Genomic DNA, 21118 nt, shown 5'->3' on the forward strand with positions numbered 1-21118 from the left:
TCCAAGTTTACTCAATTGATTAAGAAATTACAGAGTATTATTGACTGGGTAATTGTTATTAAATATGAAATCATAATGAAATAATCATTACAATTCATTTTCATTGCACAATTCAGTGATTACCTGGATTCAGTAGTTAAATGGAAGTCATTGGTTTCAAGTCCCAAAGTAAACATCATCACTGGACGGTAGCAGATACATCTAATCTATGAATCTCAATTAGACTAAAACGAATGTCTTAAATGCCATTGTTAGTCATTATCGAACTCAAAATACATAATAATACACACTATTTGATCAAATATCCAAAGCATATTTTCTATTTTTGGCTTTATAGTTTTGATATAAGGAACATTTTCTATTTTTCTGTTTATCCTTCTGATAAGTCTTATAGTTGAACGCTAGATTCGGTTACTAAGCTCTTCTAGTAACCCCCAGGTTAGGTCTACACAGCACCTTGAACACGAAAAAATGCGAAATATGGAAGAAATGCTTCACTCCGAAGGTTCGTTTATGTACACGAAGTCAAGGGTATTTATAGTATTTTGGACGGCTTCGGGTCTCCGGAAATTTCTGGAACGCTACTAAACATAGTCTAAGTACAAGTAATCATCCAATCAGAAACTGGATATGTGACTTTCCACTTTCTAGATGTTTCTGGTAAAGCTTGTACTGAATGCTTATAGGATAAGATGTATCTCATAATTTTCAAGTCCCTTGTTGGCTTCTTTCGAGGACATTTCTGGATCTCCCCAACATGCGAATTTGTTTTTTGTTTTGCCATAATGTTTATCGAAATAGTCAAGAAATTTTTTGTTCAGATCAACTATAACCTAATTTATTCTCTGAAGAAGTAACTTACATTAAGTTACGAAACGTCAGAAAATTTAAAAACCTAATTTTTCTACTCACTGCAATATTACAAATGTATTATTTTCTATTTATCATTTAGTTTATCATTATTTTCCCTCACAATGCTTAACTGACTTAGTACTAGGATCCCGTGAATAGGTCGACACAAGGAAGAACATAAAGGTAAATGATAAGGACTCTATTACATCTATGATCCGTCTACCCACTAATATATGTATATGAGAATATTGTCTCTATCTAGGTTAAGACCTTAGTGCGATAGATTACTCAGTTCAACTTTGAGTTAGCAAATGCATGAATTCTATTTTAATTGAACAACCTATAACCTGATAAGTTGACAAACAAAAACAGAAAGATGATTAATTTCTGTATTGAATTAACTTGAAAAAGAACATGAATAAATCTATGTTGTTTTATATAGTTGAGATCATGATTCAATTGTAGCTAGACCTCCATGAAAAACCTGGAAGCACTGAACGGCCGTTTCGTCCCATTGCGAGACTCCTCAGCAGTGAGCACCGGCGATCTTGCCTCGCGAGATTCGAACCCAGGAACTATCAGTCTCGCGCGCGAGCGTTTAACCACTAGACCGCTGATCCGGCATCCAACGATGTTTTTCTTAAACTATGATTAAATGTTATAGATGATTGAGAAAGAAGAAAAAAAGAATGGTTACTATCTTAGGTTCTTTCATATTTCTAATTAATTAACTGTTTGAACGATCTAATTCAGATTTAAGATAACAGATTTAAAGATTTTGGTGTAAGATTCATCCACTCATTTGGTTAAATACCATTTCGGCATTACAACTGATGTTCAGTCAGTCAGTCAGCTACAACGTAGGACTAGGCACACATATGCATCGGTCCAAGTTACCATACCTCATTAGCACAACAAGATGAACACTAAATTCATAGAAGTAGTTAATTTATCGGTGGTAATATATAAAAGAAAGGTTGTATATAAGAATATAGCACAGGAAGAAAGACAGATATGAAGCAATTTTAATCTCAAGGTTTAAGGGAAGTTGATGAGTGTATACACCTACGCCATTGTGATCGATTCTGAGCCACGTCACCTAGAGTCTCCAACCATTGGTTACGATAGTCATACGGACCCCAACCAAGTAGTCTGCATCTACCAACATGACTTAGACTACAAGTTAGTGACTTCAAGTACTGATGCCATGTTTTGGTTTGGCCGCCACTAACTTTCTTCCAACCATCCTCAATACTAGTCAGCACAGCGCGTTGTGGTAACCAGTGTTCAGGCATACATAACACGTGGCCTAACCATCTCAGTCGATGAAGATTCATGACCTCATCAACTGATTTACCATCATCATTCCCTAACACCCTGTGTCTACCCTCACTATTACTTACCCGATTATCCCAGCAGATGTGAGCAATATTTCTAAGGTATCTGTGGTCGCTCAAAGGTCGTCCACAAATTATAATCTCACCACTATTTGTTCACCATATCATTTGTATATAAATATATCGTTTTATTCTTCATCTCTTTTCTCTTCTTTTCTATTTCATAAGATACTATCTTTATTCATGTCATTGGCAAATCGAGTCACCTATTGGGACCATAAGAAAATCAATTATCGTTTGTTTTCTATAAATATTTATACAGTATAAACTACTAACACTACTACTACTGTAGTAAACAAAACACGGGTTAGGGACAATTGAATGTATTTAAGCACAAATTACAGACTATCTCACTGCAAATTGACAACCATACAGCAAACAGTTAATTTACAAACTATCAATCAATTGTCTCCATCTTCACTGTTTCTTCTGTAAATATCAATCCATCTTCTCTAATTTCATTGTTTATGCATTTTCTTACCAATTTCTCTTCATTTCAGTTTTTTCCTTATCAATCTTCTGCCAAAATACATTCTATATCTAACCATCACCATATACTACTTATATGGATATAAGTAGACCACACTACACTACTACTATTCTTATGGTAACATTATTATCAACAGTTGTAGATATTAAGTTGAAAAGATTAAGAATCCGTTATGATAACGTAGATAAATGTTTATCATGTTTAATTTTGTTTATGACCTTGAATTCCAGCATTTAATGGTGTATACATTTCCTACTTCATGTTTTCATATCTTATTCCTAATGTTTGTATTTATTATTTTCAATCTCTTATGTAATTATGCTGATGTAATCTGACAACTTGATCTAATGTGTATATATTGTTACAAGGGGGGGGGCACCGGATACATATACGCTACACAAGTCACTTGATGTGTGTGTGTGTGTACTATGATACTCCCCGGGTGCCCAAACTGAACTACTGTATCTTTTTTTCTCTCACTAGATTTATACTCATTTAAGATTATTGAAAAATAATTTGATGATTTTCTTTTTCACCATATATATAGTCTTTCAAAATATGATCATTATTTGTATAGATGTCAGTATGTTTATTACAACATCAAGAGATGCAAAACAGTGTTCTTGTACTTGTTTGAATCTTCCTATTGATGTTTAGAACTGCAACTTGCACAAGCAAGTGGCTATCAGGATTCAGTAGCTGAGTGGATAACACGATGGCGTTTGAAGCGAAAGGTACTGGGTTCGAGTCCCAGAGTGAACATCAACTCTGTGATGCAGGTACATCCAACCGACGAGTCCCAAATAGGATGAAACTCATGTCCTGAATTCCACTGCTAGCCACTATCCATCTTTGCTTACGGTGTTCTTTTCTATTTTTATTTGTCTTCTTAGAAACAAATTACTGGTAGTAATTGTAAAATACGTCTAGTTGATAAGTAAAAAAACTAGACAACTTTTATGGTTGAGTTCGTAAGTCGCTCTAAGCTAGACCATCATTGAAAAATTTAAAGCACTGGATTTCCGTTTCGTCCCAGTATGGGACGCCTCACCAGTGCACATCCATGTTCCAGCATGTGGAACTCGAACCTAGAACCTTCGGTCTCTTGGAATTCTCTGAGATGAGATTCGTAAAATATGTCCAAGCCACCAGAGTCGATGTTTTAAGATAATGACACCAATTGAATTTTTACACCTGTGTTCGAACACACAATAGCGGACCTCTGCATCATTAATATTGGTGTAGCAGTCCTTCGGAGACAACGATGTTCAAACACAGTGAGTCGTCTAACATCCTCAACTGGAAGAGGCCAGGTTTCACAAGCATATAGCAAAACCGCTCTCACCGACGCGTTTTAGATCCGACCTTTTACAGCCAGACTAACATCACGAAGGTGCCAAGGTTGGCTCAGATTGGTATAATTCGGTCTAGATTTCACTATGTGCGAATTGATGTCATCACTCACGCCACCACCAGCATATACACAGATACACACAAACTTTTCAACTAACTGCTCACTACACACAGTGAATGTAAGTTCAAAGTCCTGCCAGTTTTGTAAAAGTACTTTACAAAGCATATTTCATGTCTACGGACATTGACTACGAACTGATTAATCGCACATTGCATGGCTTGGGCAACATACTCAGACTTTACGACATGATGAAGAGAGTTTGAATCCACCAGCAAGAAGCAGTAATCTGTCTTGACTTTTTCCCGGCTAATTATCACGTGATTTAATCGCCAATTGGAATACGACTTCTGCAATTTCAGCACTGTACCAAACCAATGACGTATTGACCAGCATGAGCAGCCTAACGTCCTTTTTCCTCCTAGCCCTGCCCGTTGATTCCATAACGCAAATAACAACTTCCACTGTACGAATAATTTATTTCAAACATACCTGGTTTATATACAAGCAAACCAGACCACATCATACCATAAAATAGAAAATAACAATTATACAGGATCAAGCCAAAAATTGGCTGTGAATGTGGGAGACTATAGTTAATAAACTGGGTATAACTTAAGAATAATAAATCGTATCATGATAGTCTATAGGTCAAAATAAGGCTTATAATAAGAGGAATATAGATATACACAATCCAGTTACTGAATAGTTATACTATGTATATAATTTTAATCCATTATAAGTTCTCAGAAGTTACCCATAATTTAATCTTCACTCGGATATAACAAAATCCCTTCAAGATTCCAGGTACGCCATTACTGATAAGTGCCAAATAGGACGAGACCGAGTTTAATCAGTTTGGATTAGCGTTTTTTTAGCGAGTTGGTTTTCTACAGAATGGGGTCGTTAACCTCATGCCCAACCCTCCTCCTTTACCCGGGCTTGGAACCGGCAGTAGCCTCGGGGGGGGGGCTACAAGCCCTCACATGGAATCCTGAAGGCCAAAGGAGAAGAGGAAGACCGAAGAACGCGTTACGCCGAGAAATAGAGACGGACATGAGAAAAATGAACAAAAACTGGATAGAACTAGAAAGAAAGGCCCAGGACAGAGTGGGTTGGAGAATGCTGTTCGGCGGCCTATGCTCCATTGGGAGTAACGAGCGTAAGTATGTAAGTAAGTCTGTAAACTGGATTAATAGACACCAGTTTATTTTCTAAACAAAGTTTACTTTAAGTACTCGATCTTCAATGTGTTATTTGTTGTTGATAAGATCCCAGAGTTGCAGGGGAAAATAACAGTATTATTGGTAATAGAGAAAAATTGGCATTGAAGATTGGACTTCAGAACAAAGTATAGATTAATGAAATAAAAGCAACAAAAATTTATAAAAAGTTTAGAAACTTAGGATCTGTCTGAAAACATGAAACAAAGAATGAATTCACCTGCTCCATTCTAAACAGTTCTAAGCGATGTCATTCAAAATCTCTAACCATTGGTTATTGTTACCAAGTGGAAAACAACTAGGCAGAGGTAATCAAAGCCAAGAACAGACAACACCATACCAAAGCTTCGGCAACGTCCTTTCGAGATCAATGTAATCAACATTTATAAATCGACACCTGTTAGTTAAAATTAAAGATGAATAAATAAAACTTCGAAAGTGTTACATCCTTAATCTGTTTACCCACTTTCGTGCCGAGGATAACTTGTCTAATGTAGATTAAAAGCTTGACGCGATAGGCTGAATGGCTTAACCTTGAGGCTAGTATGCGTGAGTGGGGGTAGAGAGACGAAAACTATTCTGTCCCTGATTGGCAGACAAGCACGCGCGAAAGAGAAAACAACTGGAACACTACTCGCTTTATTCCAAAATCCGATCTGGTACCTGAATTCAGATTAGTGTAAAAAGATAGATGAATAACCCGACCACAACGTACAATCAATTAGGAAAATACAATTATGTCCAAAAGTGGGGGATTAGAGTAGGAAATAGAGTACAAAAGGTCACGTCGGAATTACAATAGCTTCGGAACAGAAAAGGCTATGGCAGTGAATCGTACATCAAACGAAAGCTTATGATCTGTAGAATGGACTGTTATATCTCGTAGGTTGAACGCTTTATTCGGATCCTAGCTATTCGGATAACCCCAGGCTAGAACTACTCAGCGACTTGAAAGACCAGAGAGAAGACACGAGTATCAGAGAAGCACTTTACTACAAGGTTCATTATGTACAGAAAAAACAGGGGTTTTATAGTAATTAAAAGACCTTGAGATTCCATAGTAGCAGTATGTTTAACAGCCAATCAGGACCTCATTATTTAGTAGCATAGCTTCTAACCAATCGCTGATTGGTTGGGCTCTTTATGAGCCTCTCTGGAGGCTCTGATAGAGTTTATTGTAAGCCGACCTAACAGGACTAAGGACAAAATTAAATGTTACAGTTCTATGAGCTTTGAATTAAATAAAATAACGTCCCCAAAAATAGCTTCCGTAGTTTGTTAAGGCTTCTTGTTTCGCTGTTCACATCAGAAAGTATTCCTGTAAAATTCTGTATTGGATTTCAAACTTCTACTCACCTGAACCTTTAAGCATTTCCATATACGAATTAGTTGAGTAAAGGAATAATGTAAACTGGTTTCAGTGCAAAAATCCAATCTGCGGTATGTTAATCTTCGTCAACGTATTTCGTAACCTATATGTACATAGACTTGAGTTTCCATGCTGCTCTAGCTCCAACCGCAACTGTTACCTTGACGTGGCAGTCGGGTTTGCCTGTCGTGATGACTCAATCGATCTGTATTAGCTGGAACACATGTCCCTTCAGGTCCTACTATGCCATGCAGATCAGTTAGCGAACGGAAAGTCTAAAAGCAGTAACTTAAAACCCGAAGGCAACGTCTTACTTTATACTTTAGAGGGATGTGACTACAGTAATGTGTTTCTTAGGATAACTAGCATCTGAAGTAAAGCTTCTTTCTCAGAACGGAAGTGGTTAGAAAAGGTTGACTCTAAAACTTTCACACCTCGTTTTATCTTACGGATTTCCTTTACCCGTCGGTAAAGCCTTTTGAAAAGTGGAGCCACACATCAAAGACTTCCCATACAAAAGCCGTGCACAACCGGCCTCAAGAAGTTGTCCGTCAGACCCAGTAGTCACGCTGACAGGTCTCTAAGATCACCACTAATTCAGCTTCATTTTCAGGTTCATCAAGAAGAAATATCTCTTCACGGTGTGATCAGACGGGAAGTAACACACACCCTCATACCTCTATCAGCACCTGAGATCATCTTTTTGATAACCAAATCCCTTTCATCACCACGACTAACCCTTCTCATATATCTTTGTTATCAAACTCTAACAATGCTAATTATTCGAACCTACGCTCCCGGTGATTGCAGCTCAGATGAAATTAGAGATGAATTTTATCGGAAGCTAACCATCTTCCTTTAAAAAGCCAGACCTTCTAGTGTAGTACTACTCGCGAGTGATTTTAATACTCAAGTAGGTAAACTAAACCAACTTTAAAAGCCCTTGGGTTTCGTGGCTCAGCGAACAAATAATAAAGACCGTCTGTTGCAACTATACCCAGATCCTAGTGTATTTCTAGCAAATGCCAAATTTTAACATAATAAAAAACATCGTTTGACTTAGTGACTGCCACAATCTACTCATCGATAGACTAAAGGAGGTCACATTGCTATTAGCCATCGTTTGAGGGGCTCTATTGAAGACTCACTCATTCTGGATTACATGTTTAGACTCGGACCATGCTCTAGTTTAAGTACGTATTTGTTTGCATCTTAATGGACGTTAATAAGCTACAATAAGAAAACCTCTTAAAGTTAAACTTTATGATAAAACAGTTAAGATTATATTTCAGGAGCAACTAGAGATAGAGTTAATCAACTGTGAAAGTATGTACAACATATATATCTTTATATATAGCTGAAATCATAAGTCAATTGAAGCTAGACTACCATGATAAACCTGAAAGGATTGGACGGCCGTTTCGTCCTATTGTAGAACTCCTCAACATCTTTAGTTTACTGTACAGACATCCCTCTTACTCTATAAATGATATAAGTTCATATGATTCCAATTTAATTATTATCTTTTTTTCCAATCGAAATTTTATCTGATGATTATAGAGATACCAGAATGAATGTAAACGAAATTTAATGTTGTTTTTTTTCAAAGAAAAAAGTTTATTTTTAACTTATATCGTTAGGAATGTAACTATGATCATATGATCTAGTCTCCCTCGCTCACTCTCTCCCTCCCTCCCTCTCTCTCTCTCTCTTTTTCTAGTTTTCATTTATCATTTCAGTAGCCAAGTTCTTATTTAACATGCATACATACATACATACATACATATATACATATATACACAAACACATACATGTAAAACCGTAACAATACTCATCTATTATTATATTGTTACCAAGAGAAATCAATAAATGAATTAAAGGAATCAACAGATGTAACTATGTCTATTCTTTTGTAGTTTCTAAGATAACATGGAAATGAATGTTTTATTGATTAGTTCATTATATCTTTTGTTATTAGATAATAAGTTAACTGTATTGTAGGCTGAAATTGTTTCCATGAAATATATTGAATATTGAATAAATATAATTCTTACTTTTTTGTGGGTTGATACTAACAACAAATAATGATTTCAACTATGAAAATATTAAATTCTCTAGAAAAACCCCTTTCTTATCTATAATCATATGCTCACTGGTGACTGATTTCAAGAGATATTTCCTTGAGTTCTAGTGGGGAGCAATGACCAGTGGAGTTCTACCAAGTCTGTTGTAGAGATATCATATCTCATAATAGGACGAAACAGCCGTCCAGTGCTTACAGGTTTTCGATGGTGGTCTAGCTTCAATTGACTCATGATTTCAAAAGTGAAAATAATGAATGATCGTCAGTTAGAAGCTAGGAGTTCAGGAATTGATATCCGAATAATGTACATCCTTTCGATGTATATTACGTACCCCCAAATGCCCTGATACGGCTGAGAGTCCGCTCTCCCTCTTGAAATATTCTCATATGGCCACGCATATATAGCCTCTATCGGTCTGGGAACCTGGGCAGTATCACAGCCCTCACACAAATCAAATAAGATTTGTGTGGCGCATATTTATCTGGTGCTCCCTTATACCAATATTTATGTGTTTAAATAAATAAATAAACCTGCTATCCTCCACGATATCTTTGATTGTATTTTTTTGTAACTTGTATGACGGAAGGTTGTACACTTTTCATAAACGCATCTTAAAAGATTGTACGATTCACAGAAGAAAACAGATAACTTAACGAAATATCGAGATTGTAGGGAGGAATAAGTAACCCAGATATTCAAACAGGTTACCAATATAATAAGTTATAAAAATAAAATGATGACTAGGAGAATATTTGAGTTTTAGTCGAACCCAGTACCTTTCACTTCAAACGCCATCGCGTTATCCACTTAGCTACTGAGTCCTGATAGCCACTTGCTTGTGCAATGGGGTGAAGTGAATTTCATTATATTGGTTTTTTTTCTTCCTACATTATATGAATACACTTCAATTTCCTGTTCATAGCATTAAGTTTGACCAAAAATATCTAGAAAGTGGAGGGTCACATGATGCATTTCTGATTGAATGATTACTTCTACTTCTACTATGTTTAGTAGCGTTCCAGAAATTTCCGGAGACCCAAGGCCATTTAATATACTATAAATACCTTAGATTTTCTGTGCATAAACGAACCTTTGTAGTAAAGCATTTCTTCCATATTTCGTGTCTTTTCTATCGTGTTCAAGATGCTGTGTAGATCTAGCCTGGGGGTTATTAGAGAGCTTAGGAAACTGAATCTAGCGTCCAGTCAGAAGACTTATTATGAATATAAATAACACATTACTTGAACAGTGAAATATGATAAAGGGATCTTAGTTTCATGAAGTGAATGGTTTTTCTTCTTTATTTAGATACCTTATTTAATGTTAGGTGCTTGTAGAAAATCCGGAAATTGTGATCAAATGCGTTTAGAGTAAATTACTTAAGTAATAAAGCTTTATAAGCGAAGATGGATATTGGCTAGGAGTGGAATCCAGAACGAGATCCTAGAGTCCTAGCTAATGAAACTTGTTGCTCCATTTGACATACGGTTTGAACATTGAAAGCTCCAACCTGGATAGTGAGGATAAAGAAAAAGCCACAGAAGAGGGGTTGATAGTAAGGATACATATACCAGGAAATGAAGAAGGAATTTGTTTGTGAACAACATACTTTCGAGTGTTTTTAGAGATGTAAAGATGGTTGTTACTTCCTGGTCATCTGAAGATTATGAGACTTACTGAGGTACGTGAACTGGATCACTGCTCCAACTTTTTCGAAATGTTTGACACCTATACGCATATTCAAATAGCTTAAAGGAACTGTCGTTCGAGCTAATATAGTTCAATTGGATTGTTACAATTTGCAAACCTGATCACTTCATCCAGGTATTAGCTACCGCTGGGTTATTAGATCATACTTAGAAATAATTATTTCAGTTAGCGGTACAACTGGTGTATCTTACGCTGAAATGAAAAAACAGATGAATAGTCGAGAGGTCAACCGGGCTCCCAGAGAATCGCTCCCAAATAATGATGTGGGAAAACAAGTGGACGAACCCTATTCCCTCATAAGCAAGGGCGTGTCTTAAACCAATTCCCAGTTCAATAGAAAACACCATCGTTAAGCGATGACAAATAGTATTCAAGTAATAAGTCAGCAGTAGGAGGATGGTTGACTTATCACAAATTAACAACCAATTACATGTTTGCAAAGACGAAACAACTGCAAATACTCAAATACTTCTAATTTGATGTATTCAAAATCAGAAACGAATGAGAGCAATATAGAGAAGGCAGCTCATTCCTACGAATTTAGTAGTGATCGAAAAGAATATCACCTTTCATAATATGACGGCGGTTATCAATCACAAATGCTGAGAAATGAGAATTTGGTCGAATAAAACTTCGGAAGTCTAGGGAAATTATATTTCTTGAGGTTCCAATACTACGTCATGGAGGTAAAATGGGGGACAGTAAAACGTAACTGACTTATAGACCTTAATGCTATTGGTTGATGAATGATCTAAAACTTGGTCTTTCGAACTAGAAGTCTCCAACTAACTATTATCTGATTATACGCCTTTTCGAAACACCACCCGCGCATGTTGAAACAACCGAGTGACGAATACTGTGGTTAGAATCTTAGTACGACTCAAACATGACGTAGTTTAACAAGGCTGTAGATCCTTACAAAATGAAGAGGTTAGTACATATGCATATAATCAACGGTTGGTTTTATGGGACATGGGTTTAAAATCGGTCGCAATAGCGCAGGTTCAAGTAGATTGCAGTCTCATAATCTGGTTCTCAACCATTAGTTGGTACTTTGTATCATGTGGTTCAACCCGGTGGTCTAATTATCTAGTGTATTATCGTACTATCCAATTTTAAGTACAAATCTTGAAATTCCCTGTTCTATTTAGTCCTTCATACTAAAACCGACAATTCCGTTGTCTCTACTCATTTATTATTCATTTTGCCGAGTTAAAAATTCTGATAAGCAGACTTTTGCAAGCTTTAAGAAAAGTATTCCATTCGTCTGAACATTGTCTCTATTGGGCCTTTGGTGCATAGCTAGTTGTGTAAAGGCAAAGCCTACACTCTGAGCCAAATCAATGTGCATATATCGATTTATATGACTAAGTGGAGCAGGTGACCATGACCACATAAAGCGAATTCTTTTAAAGCCCACCTCCGAACATTATACTCAGTTTATTGATTACTATCTCCCACGTTCAAAGCCACATTTAGCTTGATCTTGTACAAATATTATTTTCTATTTTATGGTGTGATGTGGTCTGTCTGTCTGGTATATAAACGAAGTATGCTTGAAATAAACGATTCGCATAACAGAAGCTGTCATTGGTGTTCTGGACTCAAGTGGAAGGGCTAAGCGAATAAAGGACCAATAAGGACGCTAGATTACTCATACTGATCGAACGTCATTGATTATCACACTGTTAAGGTCGGAAAAGTCGTACACCACACTACTACTACTACTACTGTTTTCTTAGAAAATAAATATGATTGTACACCTTAAATCAATGTAATTATCAAAAAGAAGAAAAATTCTCTTCGTTGATAATTGTCTTTATTCTTTTCTTTTTTCTTTTATTCATTTTGAAATAATATGAAGTGTACATAAAGAAGATAAATGACAAACAAAAGAGACAAGGAGATGAAGTGATACAGTTTACAGTATACATTCAAATGTAAGAAATATGCCAAAAGGAGATGAAGTAATGTCAACATCGGGAGAATACTTGTACAATGATAATAAGTAATAATAATAATAATAGATTCAATATCTGTTATCTATCAATGACATTTTTTTTATATTTTATAATAATTGACATCGTTCCGATTGTGATTTGATATGACGAAGACGTTTCTTTGGATGGAAATTTTTTAAATATTGAACTTGACGAGCATTTAAAGCACCATTTCTTTGTCTAAAAATAGAAAGAAAGAAAAAAAATGTGTAAAATAAATGGAAACGTCAATCTAAGTTTAGTCAGTCAGTCAGTCAGTTACAACGTAGAACTTCGTACATATGTACATCAGTTCGAGTTGCCATACCACATTAGCACACAGATGCAGTTGTCGATTCGAATCCCATGGTGGTAGAAGTAGTAAGAGTATAAGCGGTAATCCAAAAGATTAGGGTTTGAGAATGTTATTCAACGAGTATAATTCAGTGAAATAAATTTGGAGAAAGAAAAAAGATAGAGACATAAAGAATTCAAAAGATTAGATTTTGGGAGAACACAAAGAGCGGATGCAAACGATTTTGAGCCATGTCATTCAAGGTCTCTAACCATCGGCTGCTATCATCTCGTGGATCCCAACCAGGTAGTCTACACCTACCAACATGGCTCAGTCCACTTGGTATATTTTAACTGATATTGTCTGCTGGTGAATATACGTAACATAGGACCCGGCATAAATGTGTATTGGTTTAAGTTATTATACACAATTAGCACAGCGAGATGGGATGGTTAAGGTAGTATCAAAAGTAGTAGAGGCAGTAAAAGTATTAGTGGAAATACAAAAGATTAGATATCGAGGATACGACATGAGAAGAAAATATGCATTAGCGGAATAAACGAACATTGATAAGGTGATTTAGAAACTGCCCTCAAATGCCCTGGTATGGCCGGGGATCGGGGGAAAGTCAGCTCTCCTTCTCCAAACGCTTTCACATGGTTACGAGTATACATTCACTGTCAAGGGAGTCCTGCTCACTGCTTTCTCTCAACGGGGGTGTTGTTTACGAAATCGAGAAGACGAAAAGCGAATGTTTGGCGCTTTAACCCGGTTGGTGCATATGGAGGATCCACCTAGGGGAGTCAGAAAACTATGATTCCAAACCAATGATACATATGGGTCCCAGAATCTTGAGGGAATAAATGAAATATGAACCTATTGTTGTTTAACAACTACCATTGCACTGCATCATCTTACGTTACTCCACTGCCTTGTGGTTTAGACCTCTAGGTCAAAGGCTCGGGAAGTGGCTCCTTAAGAAAACCAGTTGCTTCGGTTTTGGAGCCCGGGAAGTATTCCATCCCTCACACATATTGAATGATTTGTGTGGCGCATATGCATATGGTGCCTTATTGTACCAATGTTTATGTGTTTGAACAATAATAATAATTTAGAAACTAAGAATTTAAGCGAAGATAAATAGTGAATATATCCGCACCATTGTGAACGTTTTTAAGCTTTATCTCACAAAGTCTCCAAGCATTGGTTACAATAAACACCCAGACCCAGTGGTCAACACCTACTTACAAGACTCAGTTCGACAGACGGTGTAATGAATAGAGCCGAAATCTGTGAATAAATGAAGATAACTAGATTGTTTCTTGGTTAATTTAAAGAGAATAGTATGTATTCTGACGTCATTTATATGAGAGAACTATATATATTTACAATTAACTAATCATCGAGTAGTAGCCAATGTTGTTTGTGAAGTCCTTTTTTTAGTGCTGATCGAATTCTATCAATCAAGTTGTAATGTAGCCACCAGTCTAAGTGACTGGATATTGCATGCAATATGCTGAGATGTAAGGTGGTAGTTAGAGGAAGCCACTAATCTGAGTAGCTATACTGCAACTTGACCCATAAAATTGGATTAATATTAAGAAGGGATTGACAAATATGGAATTAGTCACTGTTCCGTAATCAATGACTATAAATACATCTCAGTCCTATAGGAGATCAGTCACGCAGCCCTAATAGCTTAGTGGTAACGTCTATGACTGTGATGCTAGGCGACACAAGGTCGAAGTCACTAGGGAGCATCAGTCTCCTGAAAGTTGATGACGAGTGCCAACTAGCACGAAACCTAGATGATGTTAGAGTATCCTGTCGTTAATCTTTAACCATCACTTTGCAGAGACATATATGTAAATGACACTGATCAGTTATGAAAAAAAATAGCAGACTAAACTTAATCCTACAGGACTTCAGCAAATGTCTCCAACATAATACATTCATGTGATAATTTCGAAACAAACTTAAAATCTCGCTTTTCCAATGTTTTACAGAAAGAAATAAACACCGGACAGATCTCTAAATAATTCAGTCTATAGAGAAAAACAACTTGGAATAAGCTGCAGTAATACAAACTTCTGCAGTCGTGTGTGATTGAACAGGATAAAAAGAAAAAACACTGATTTCTTCTTCATCCTCAACAGTTAAACGAATATAGATTGAGATAATCGATAATCAATGAAATAAAATCCAACAAAAACTGAATCAAAAATAGCTATCCTTCCAGGTTCAAAGGGAGATACTTGAGATAAAAATAATGAACCGAAAGAAAAGTTGCAATTCCGCATAACACTACATTCGTGAATGTCCCCCGATTTTGAAGGAATCCTGGAATAAAGATCCTGGGAAAAACTCAATTGTCGAGATCATTTGGGAAAGCCTATTAGGTCAAGATTCTAATTGTTTTCGTTAATTAGCACATGTTTCGTTTATACGTTATAGATAGATTCACACTTCCTTTTATGGGACAAATTATATCGATCGGATAAAGAGTATTCTTTCCAAACACTTTTTTTAGGCATTGATACAACTGACTATCAAAAAAGAGTAGGAATCAATCTAGTAATGAATTCTTAAACATTTGATCAACTCGACGAGGGGTAACAGGCGTAAGTAAGTAAGTAAGTAAGTAAGTAAGTAAGTAAGTAAGTAAGTAAGTAAGTAAGTAAGTAAGTAAGTAAGTAAGTAAGTAAGTAAGTAAGTAAGTAAGTAAGTAAGTAAGTAAGTAAGTAAGTAAGTAAGTAAGTAAGTAAGTAAGTAAGTAAGTAAGTAAGTAAGTAAGTAAGTAAGTAAGTAAGTAAGTAAGTAAGTAAGTAAGTAAGTAAGTAAGTAAGTAAGTAAGTAAGTAAGTAAGTAAGTAAGTAAGTAAGTAAGTAAGTAAGTAAGTAAGTAAGTAAGTAAGTAAGTAAGTAAGTAAGTAAGTAAGTAAGTAAGTAAGTAAGTAAGTAAGTAAGTAAGTAAGTAAGTAAGTAAGTAAGTAAGTAAGTAAGTAAGTAAGTAAGTAAGTAAGTAAGTAAGTAAGTAAGTAAGTAAGTAAGTAAGTAAGTAAGTAAGTAAGTAAGTAAGTAAGTAAGTAAGAGTTATATAACTATAACATTAATAAATTATTTCTGAATAACTTTGTTTCTATGCTCTTAGTTGTTTATTCTGGAATATTCTTCTTATATATTCAACCTATAAATATACACATTAATTACCGTACGAACACCTCTCATCCTTTTTTTCTTCTTCTATATTTATGGCTCTTTGCAGTAACCTTCATTAATGAGAACTTTTCCGATATTTATAATACATAAAGTATGCAAACTGAATTCCTTCTTTTCAATATTAATACTATTATGTTTAAAGGTTGTAAGTAGTTAACAAAAAACGGTAAAATAGAAATGAGTTCATTTATAGATCTATTCTACATACAAATTAAAACAATATTAGATTTATGGATTGATGAAATTAGAAATTATAGACGATCTTTAAGTGATATTCAAGTGATCTTGAAAAAATTTACTAATCTAATTGTATAAAGAGGGTCGTTTATCACAACGCGCAATATTGACTAGTATTGGGGATGATTGGAAGAAAGTTAGGGGCGGCCAAACCAAAACGTGGCATCAGTCCTTCAAGTCATTAAATTTTGGTCTGAGCCATGTTGATGGTAGATGCAGACTACTTGGTTAGGGTCCACGCGACTATCGTAACCAGTGGTCGGAAACTCTGATTAACATGACTGAGAATCGATCACAATGACGTAGGTGTATACACTATTTGTCTTTCCTTAAATCGTGAGATTAAAATTACTTTATACCTTTCTTTCTAAGAACTAATTCTTTCTTCCTGTATTATATCCTTATATACAATCTTTCTTTTATATAATACTACCAATGAATTAACTACTTCTAGGAATTAGGTGTTCATCTTGTTGTGCTAATGAGGTGTGTCAACCTGGACGGATGCATATATTTGCATGGTCCTACATTGTAGCTGATTGTTATTTATTTACTTAAACACATAAATATTGGTGTAAAGGGGGGGGCACCAGATACATATGCGTCACACAAATCAAATGAGATTTGTGTGAGATCTGTGATACTTCCCAGGTACCCAAATCGAAGCAGGTGGTTTTCTTAGGGGGCCACACCTCGAGCCTTTGACCTACAGAACTGATCCACAAGGCAGTGAAGCATCGTGAGGAGATTCAGTCCCATGGTAGCTGGTGACCAACGATTGATTTCATACGCTATTTGTTCCCTCAGGATACTGGAGCCCATGTGCACTATTGGTTTGGAATCAGGGTTTTCTAACTCCCCTAGGTGAACTTTCCATTTCCACTAACCCGGTTAAAGCTTCGGACATCCGCTTTTCGTCCTTTCCATTTCGTAAACAACACCCGTTGTGCGAGAAGTCAGTGAGTAGGACTTCCCTGGCAGAGGCTGACTGAAAGAGGGTTATCAAGTAATCTGAGAAATCGAAATTCACGATCTAGAGTTAAAAGTTTGAATTGTTATCATCACAAACTGACATCAGTTACAATGGCAACAACCAAAAAAAATAATGTTTTCTTTTTGCCATATATAAGTGAACAAATTTCATACAAAACTTCAAAACTCCCTATCTTAAATCTGATTAATTCTTCCATAAATTATAGTCTTCATTCCTAAAATTATTTACTTACCCACGAATCATTTCTACAGCTTCAGTGTACGGTAAACCAAGTTCAATTAAAGCGGCTGCAACAAGAGCAGGAGCTCTAAATGGAAATTATAAAGTTGAACAGATTGAGATTTGAAGAATTTAAAGAAAAAGGTAAGGAGAATTTAATAAAGAATTTTTTTTGTTATCAATGAAATGATTTACTTAAGCAGTACATTTGTTATTACAGTTGCTTGGGTAGTGATAGCGAGGTTAGAGAGGAATGGTAATAATTCATGGGTTAGGAATGTGGGAGGTAACTGTTTATTTCATAGATATAAAGGGGAAGTGAAAAACGTGTGAGTCATAACAATTGAATAATAGTCACGCAAAATTGTTAGGTCAGCGGCCTATGCTTCACGAGACGAATAAGGTGTAAGTAAAGCGAAGTAAGGTTTACAAGTTTAGCATCTTCTTAACAAGGTTCCTTTTTACGAGACGAGGTTGCTAATTACAAGTTCAACCAGCTTCCTTTACATCGACTTGGAACAGGCAGTAATCTTAGAGGGGCTCCAGGTGGAACTTAAAAGCAAAACCAAAACCAAAACATACTGGAAAAAGGTGGATCAACGTGCCCAGAGATGATGAGGAGCTGTTGTATTGATCTATTGATTGCTTTGCATTCCCCCTTAAAAAGTCATGACTTGTAACATACTGAAATGCGTTTAGAAAATATTAGTTATATGCGGTCAACATAACCTGCCTTGTAAGATCAAACAAACTTACATATACACATCAATATTGCCCAAAGCAAAAACTAATCCTTAACATATCCATGAATAGTAAGCTAGCTTGCTTGAGAAGACAAATACGAAGCTTAAATGAGTAGAAAACTTTCCTCAACGGTTGTGAAATTTGTTTATTCAAGAATCGTTTCCATGAAGTGAAAACGAAAATCATAACAAGCAAAAACAGATGTCTCTTACTCTTTATGTATTAAGTTTCATGGCATATCATAATTAAGATTGAAACGTAAAACTAGTGTAAATTAAGTTGATACAACCCATGTTGTCCATATTGTCTTCTTAACTATACACAGTCAGGCATTTATTATGATCACTGTGATATGAAAATTTCAATAACAGAATATTTTCTCTCTCTAAACAAAAAACCCTAACCTGCCAAGTCCAGCTTTGCAGTGTACAGCTATACAACTTCCAGGACCTTGTTGACATACGTCTGTAATCAGTTGAAACCATTTTTCAATTACTACATCTGGAGGCGGTGCACCATCATCGTATTCAAGATCCTGTAAAATGTTGAAAAAATTAAGTAAGTCAATTTATGAATAATTCAATGTTTGATTCCCCTACACATAAATACATTGCCCAAATCATCTACGAATTATTATTTAGTTAAGACAAATTAATTTTGTTAAGACTTCAATACACAGTGAATACATTTAAAAGATTAGTTCCCTACTACTTTTTTGCGGAAATCCAGTATTAGAATAAATGTCACTTCTTGGTGGGAAATCGGATACCACTATGACAATATGACCTAGGATTCAAACGTACAATCTGTTTGTGTTTGGTCTCATTAACCGACTTACAGAGCACAAAATTCATTATAATTCGATAGGATCGTCATGATAATTAAACCGGACCATTATATCAAGGTAGAAGTCACAGTTAGAAACACTAAACAATACTGTCATCATAAGCTTATCGAGATTTCGAACCGATCAAACTTAGACAACCATTCAAAACCTAAAAGCACTAGATAACCGTTTCGTCCTAACATGGGATTCCTCAACAGTGCGCGCAAGCGGTAATGAAACCTATGACCTTAAGTCTTGCGTACGAACGTTTAAACTCTAGACTTTTACAACATTGGGTGCCGGGTCATTAATTAGAACTTCAAGCTTTCGCGCGCAAGGCCGATCATTCTAGGTCCGATTCCCGCATGAGCAGTCGTGGATGCCCACCTTCATCGAAGAGCCTCACAATAGGACGAAACGGCTATCTGATGCTTACAGGTTTTTAATGGTGGTTTAACTCAGATTGATTCGTGATATCAATGAGATAAAGTAAGAAGACCGACGAATTCAACTGACTTAATTCTCTATCATTTATATCTAGTCTAATTGATTTACAAAATATGTCAATACAATAAGCAGTTTAAATTTAGTCCACTGAAGACTTAGACCTTCAAATATCATTCATTAAATCTCTTAATCCATCAATAAATAGATGAGTGAAGATGAGAAACAGAATGACAAAGAGATCTCTAAACATTTCTGAAATATAATGACATATGTGGTCAGAGCTAAATTGGTAGATTCAAACTAACTGCTTGAGGTCTGTGTAATAAACGTGACCAATGATTAGGAGAAATTGAGTGACATGATCTAGAATCAATTACAATGGCTCAAATTTATTTATTCCGTATCTTCTTCTAGATTTTCAGTTCCAGCACTTTCTTACACATACTTTTCAATATTCACTATCACAACTGTTGCACCATTTTGAATCTTTTTTTTCAAATATTCATCTCATAGTGCCAATAAGTTATAGCAACTTGAGCCAACGCTCACATACGTACCAGGTTCTAACGTTGATCATGTCAGTATAATCCGTCGTTTCATTTATTTGTGTGAGGGCTGTGATACTGCCCAGGTGCCCAAATCGAAGCAGGTGGTTTTCTTAGGGAGCCACACCTCGAGCCTTTGACCTAAAGGTCTAAGCCACAAGGCAGTGGAGCATCGTGAGGAGATTCAGTCCCATGGTAGCCGATGACCAACAATCAGTTCATACACCATTTGTTCCCTCAGGATACTGGAGCCCATGTGCACTATTGGTTTGGAATCAGGGTTTTCCAACTCACCTAGGTGGACTTTCTGTGTCCACTAACCCGGTTAAGGCGCCGGACATTCGCTTTTTGTCCTTTCCATTTCGTAAACAACACTCGTGATGCGAGAAGTCAGTGAGTAGGACTTCCCTAGCAGGGACTATATACTCGTGGCCATGTGGGAGCATTTCGAGAGGGAGAGCGGACTCTCCCCACTCTCGGCCGTACCAGGTCATTTGGGGGCCATTGATCATGACTAACTGATATGTGATCTCTACTAGTGTAAACTATAATATCATCTTTAAGTGCATGCAAAAGAAATAACTCTTGTAAATTTCTTTGAAAAATATGAACTAACAATAGTCATTTATACGTATTATTAGAATGTTTTTATTGTATCATAATAACTATAATAAACAATGAAATTTACCACAACTTCAATTCCAACAGCTTCAAGTGGTTCTTTATCATAGGTAGCTTTACACACTCGAACCAATTTGCGTACATTGTGTAGTTTAAAAACCTAAATGAAAATTGTAGAAAAATATGTTCGTCAAATTGTTGTATTCCGTGGAGAATTATGAATGGTAACTTTAAGGAGTTTTTTGGACCAATATGATATGTATATTTCCTGTTGTATAATTGTTAAGTAACTAAACTATTCATATTCATATCCCTCTTATTATAAGCTTCATTTTGACCCACAGACTATTACTATACGATTTACCATTCTTGAGTTATCCTTAGTCTATTAATCACTGTTCCCCCTATTCACAGCCACATTTGGTCAAATCTTGTACAAATGGTATTTTCTATTTAT

General features: G+C 35.9%; 1 protein-coding gene and 1 non-coding gene across 2 annotated transcripts in view; one reads left to right on the plus strand and one right to left on the minus strand.

Annotated features, from left to right (window-relative positions):
* The first annotated feature begins 3428 nt into the window (after positions 1 to 3428).
* Positions 3429 to 3500, plus strand: Smp_tRNA_00473_Pseudo_TTG.1.1. Its single transcript has one exon. It is a non-coding gene (tRNA).
* An 8840-nt stretch (positions 3501 to 12340) lies between these two features.
* Positions 12341 to 21118, minus strand: part of Smp_005910 (putative protein tyrosine phosphatase prl) — a 14195-nt gene continuing 5417 nt past the window's right edge. Inside the window, exons 4-7 of the mRNA XM_018794321.1 lie at positions 20729 to 20821; positions 18627 to 18757; positions 17492 to 17566; positions 12341 to 12716 (exon numbers count right to left, since the gene is read on the minus strand). Of these exons, the coding sequence (XP_018648745.1) occupies positions 12605 to 12716; positions 17492 to 17566; positions 18627 to 18757; positions 20729 to 20821 (411 nt within the window). The 3' untranslated portion in view covers positions 12341 to 12604. The remainder of the gene's footprint in view (positions 12717 to 17491; positions 17567 to 18626; positions 18758 to 20728; positions 20822 to 21118) is intronic.

This window comes from Schistosoma mansoni, chromosome 1, assembly GCF_000237925.1.
Source record: "Schistosoma mansoni strain Puerto Rico chromosome 1, complete genome".
Lineage (NCBI taxonomy): Eukaryota > Metazoa > Platyhelminthes > Trematoda > Strigeidida > Schistosomatidae > Schistosoma > Schistosoma mansoni.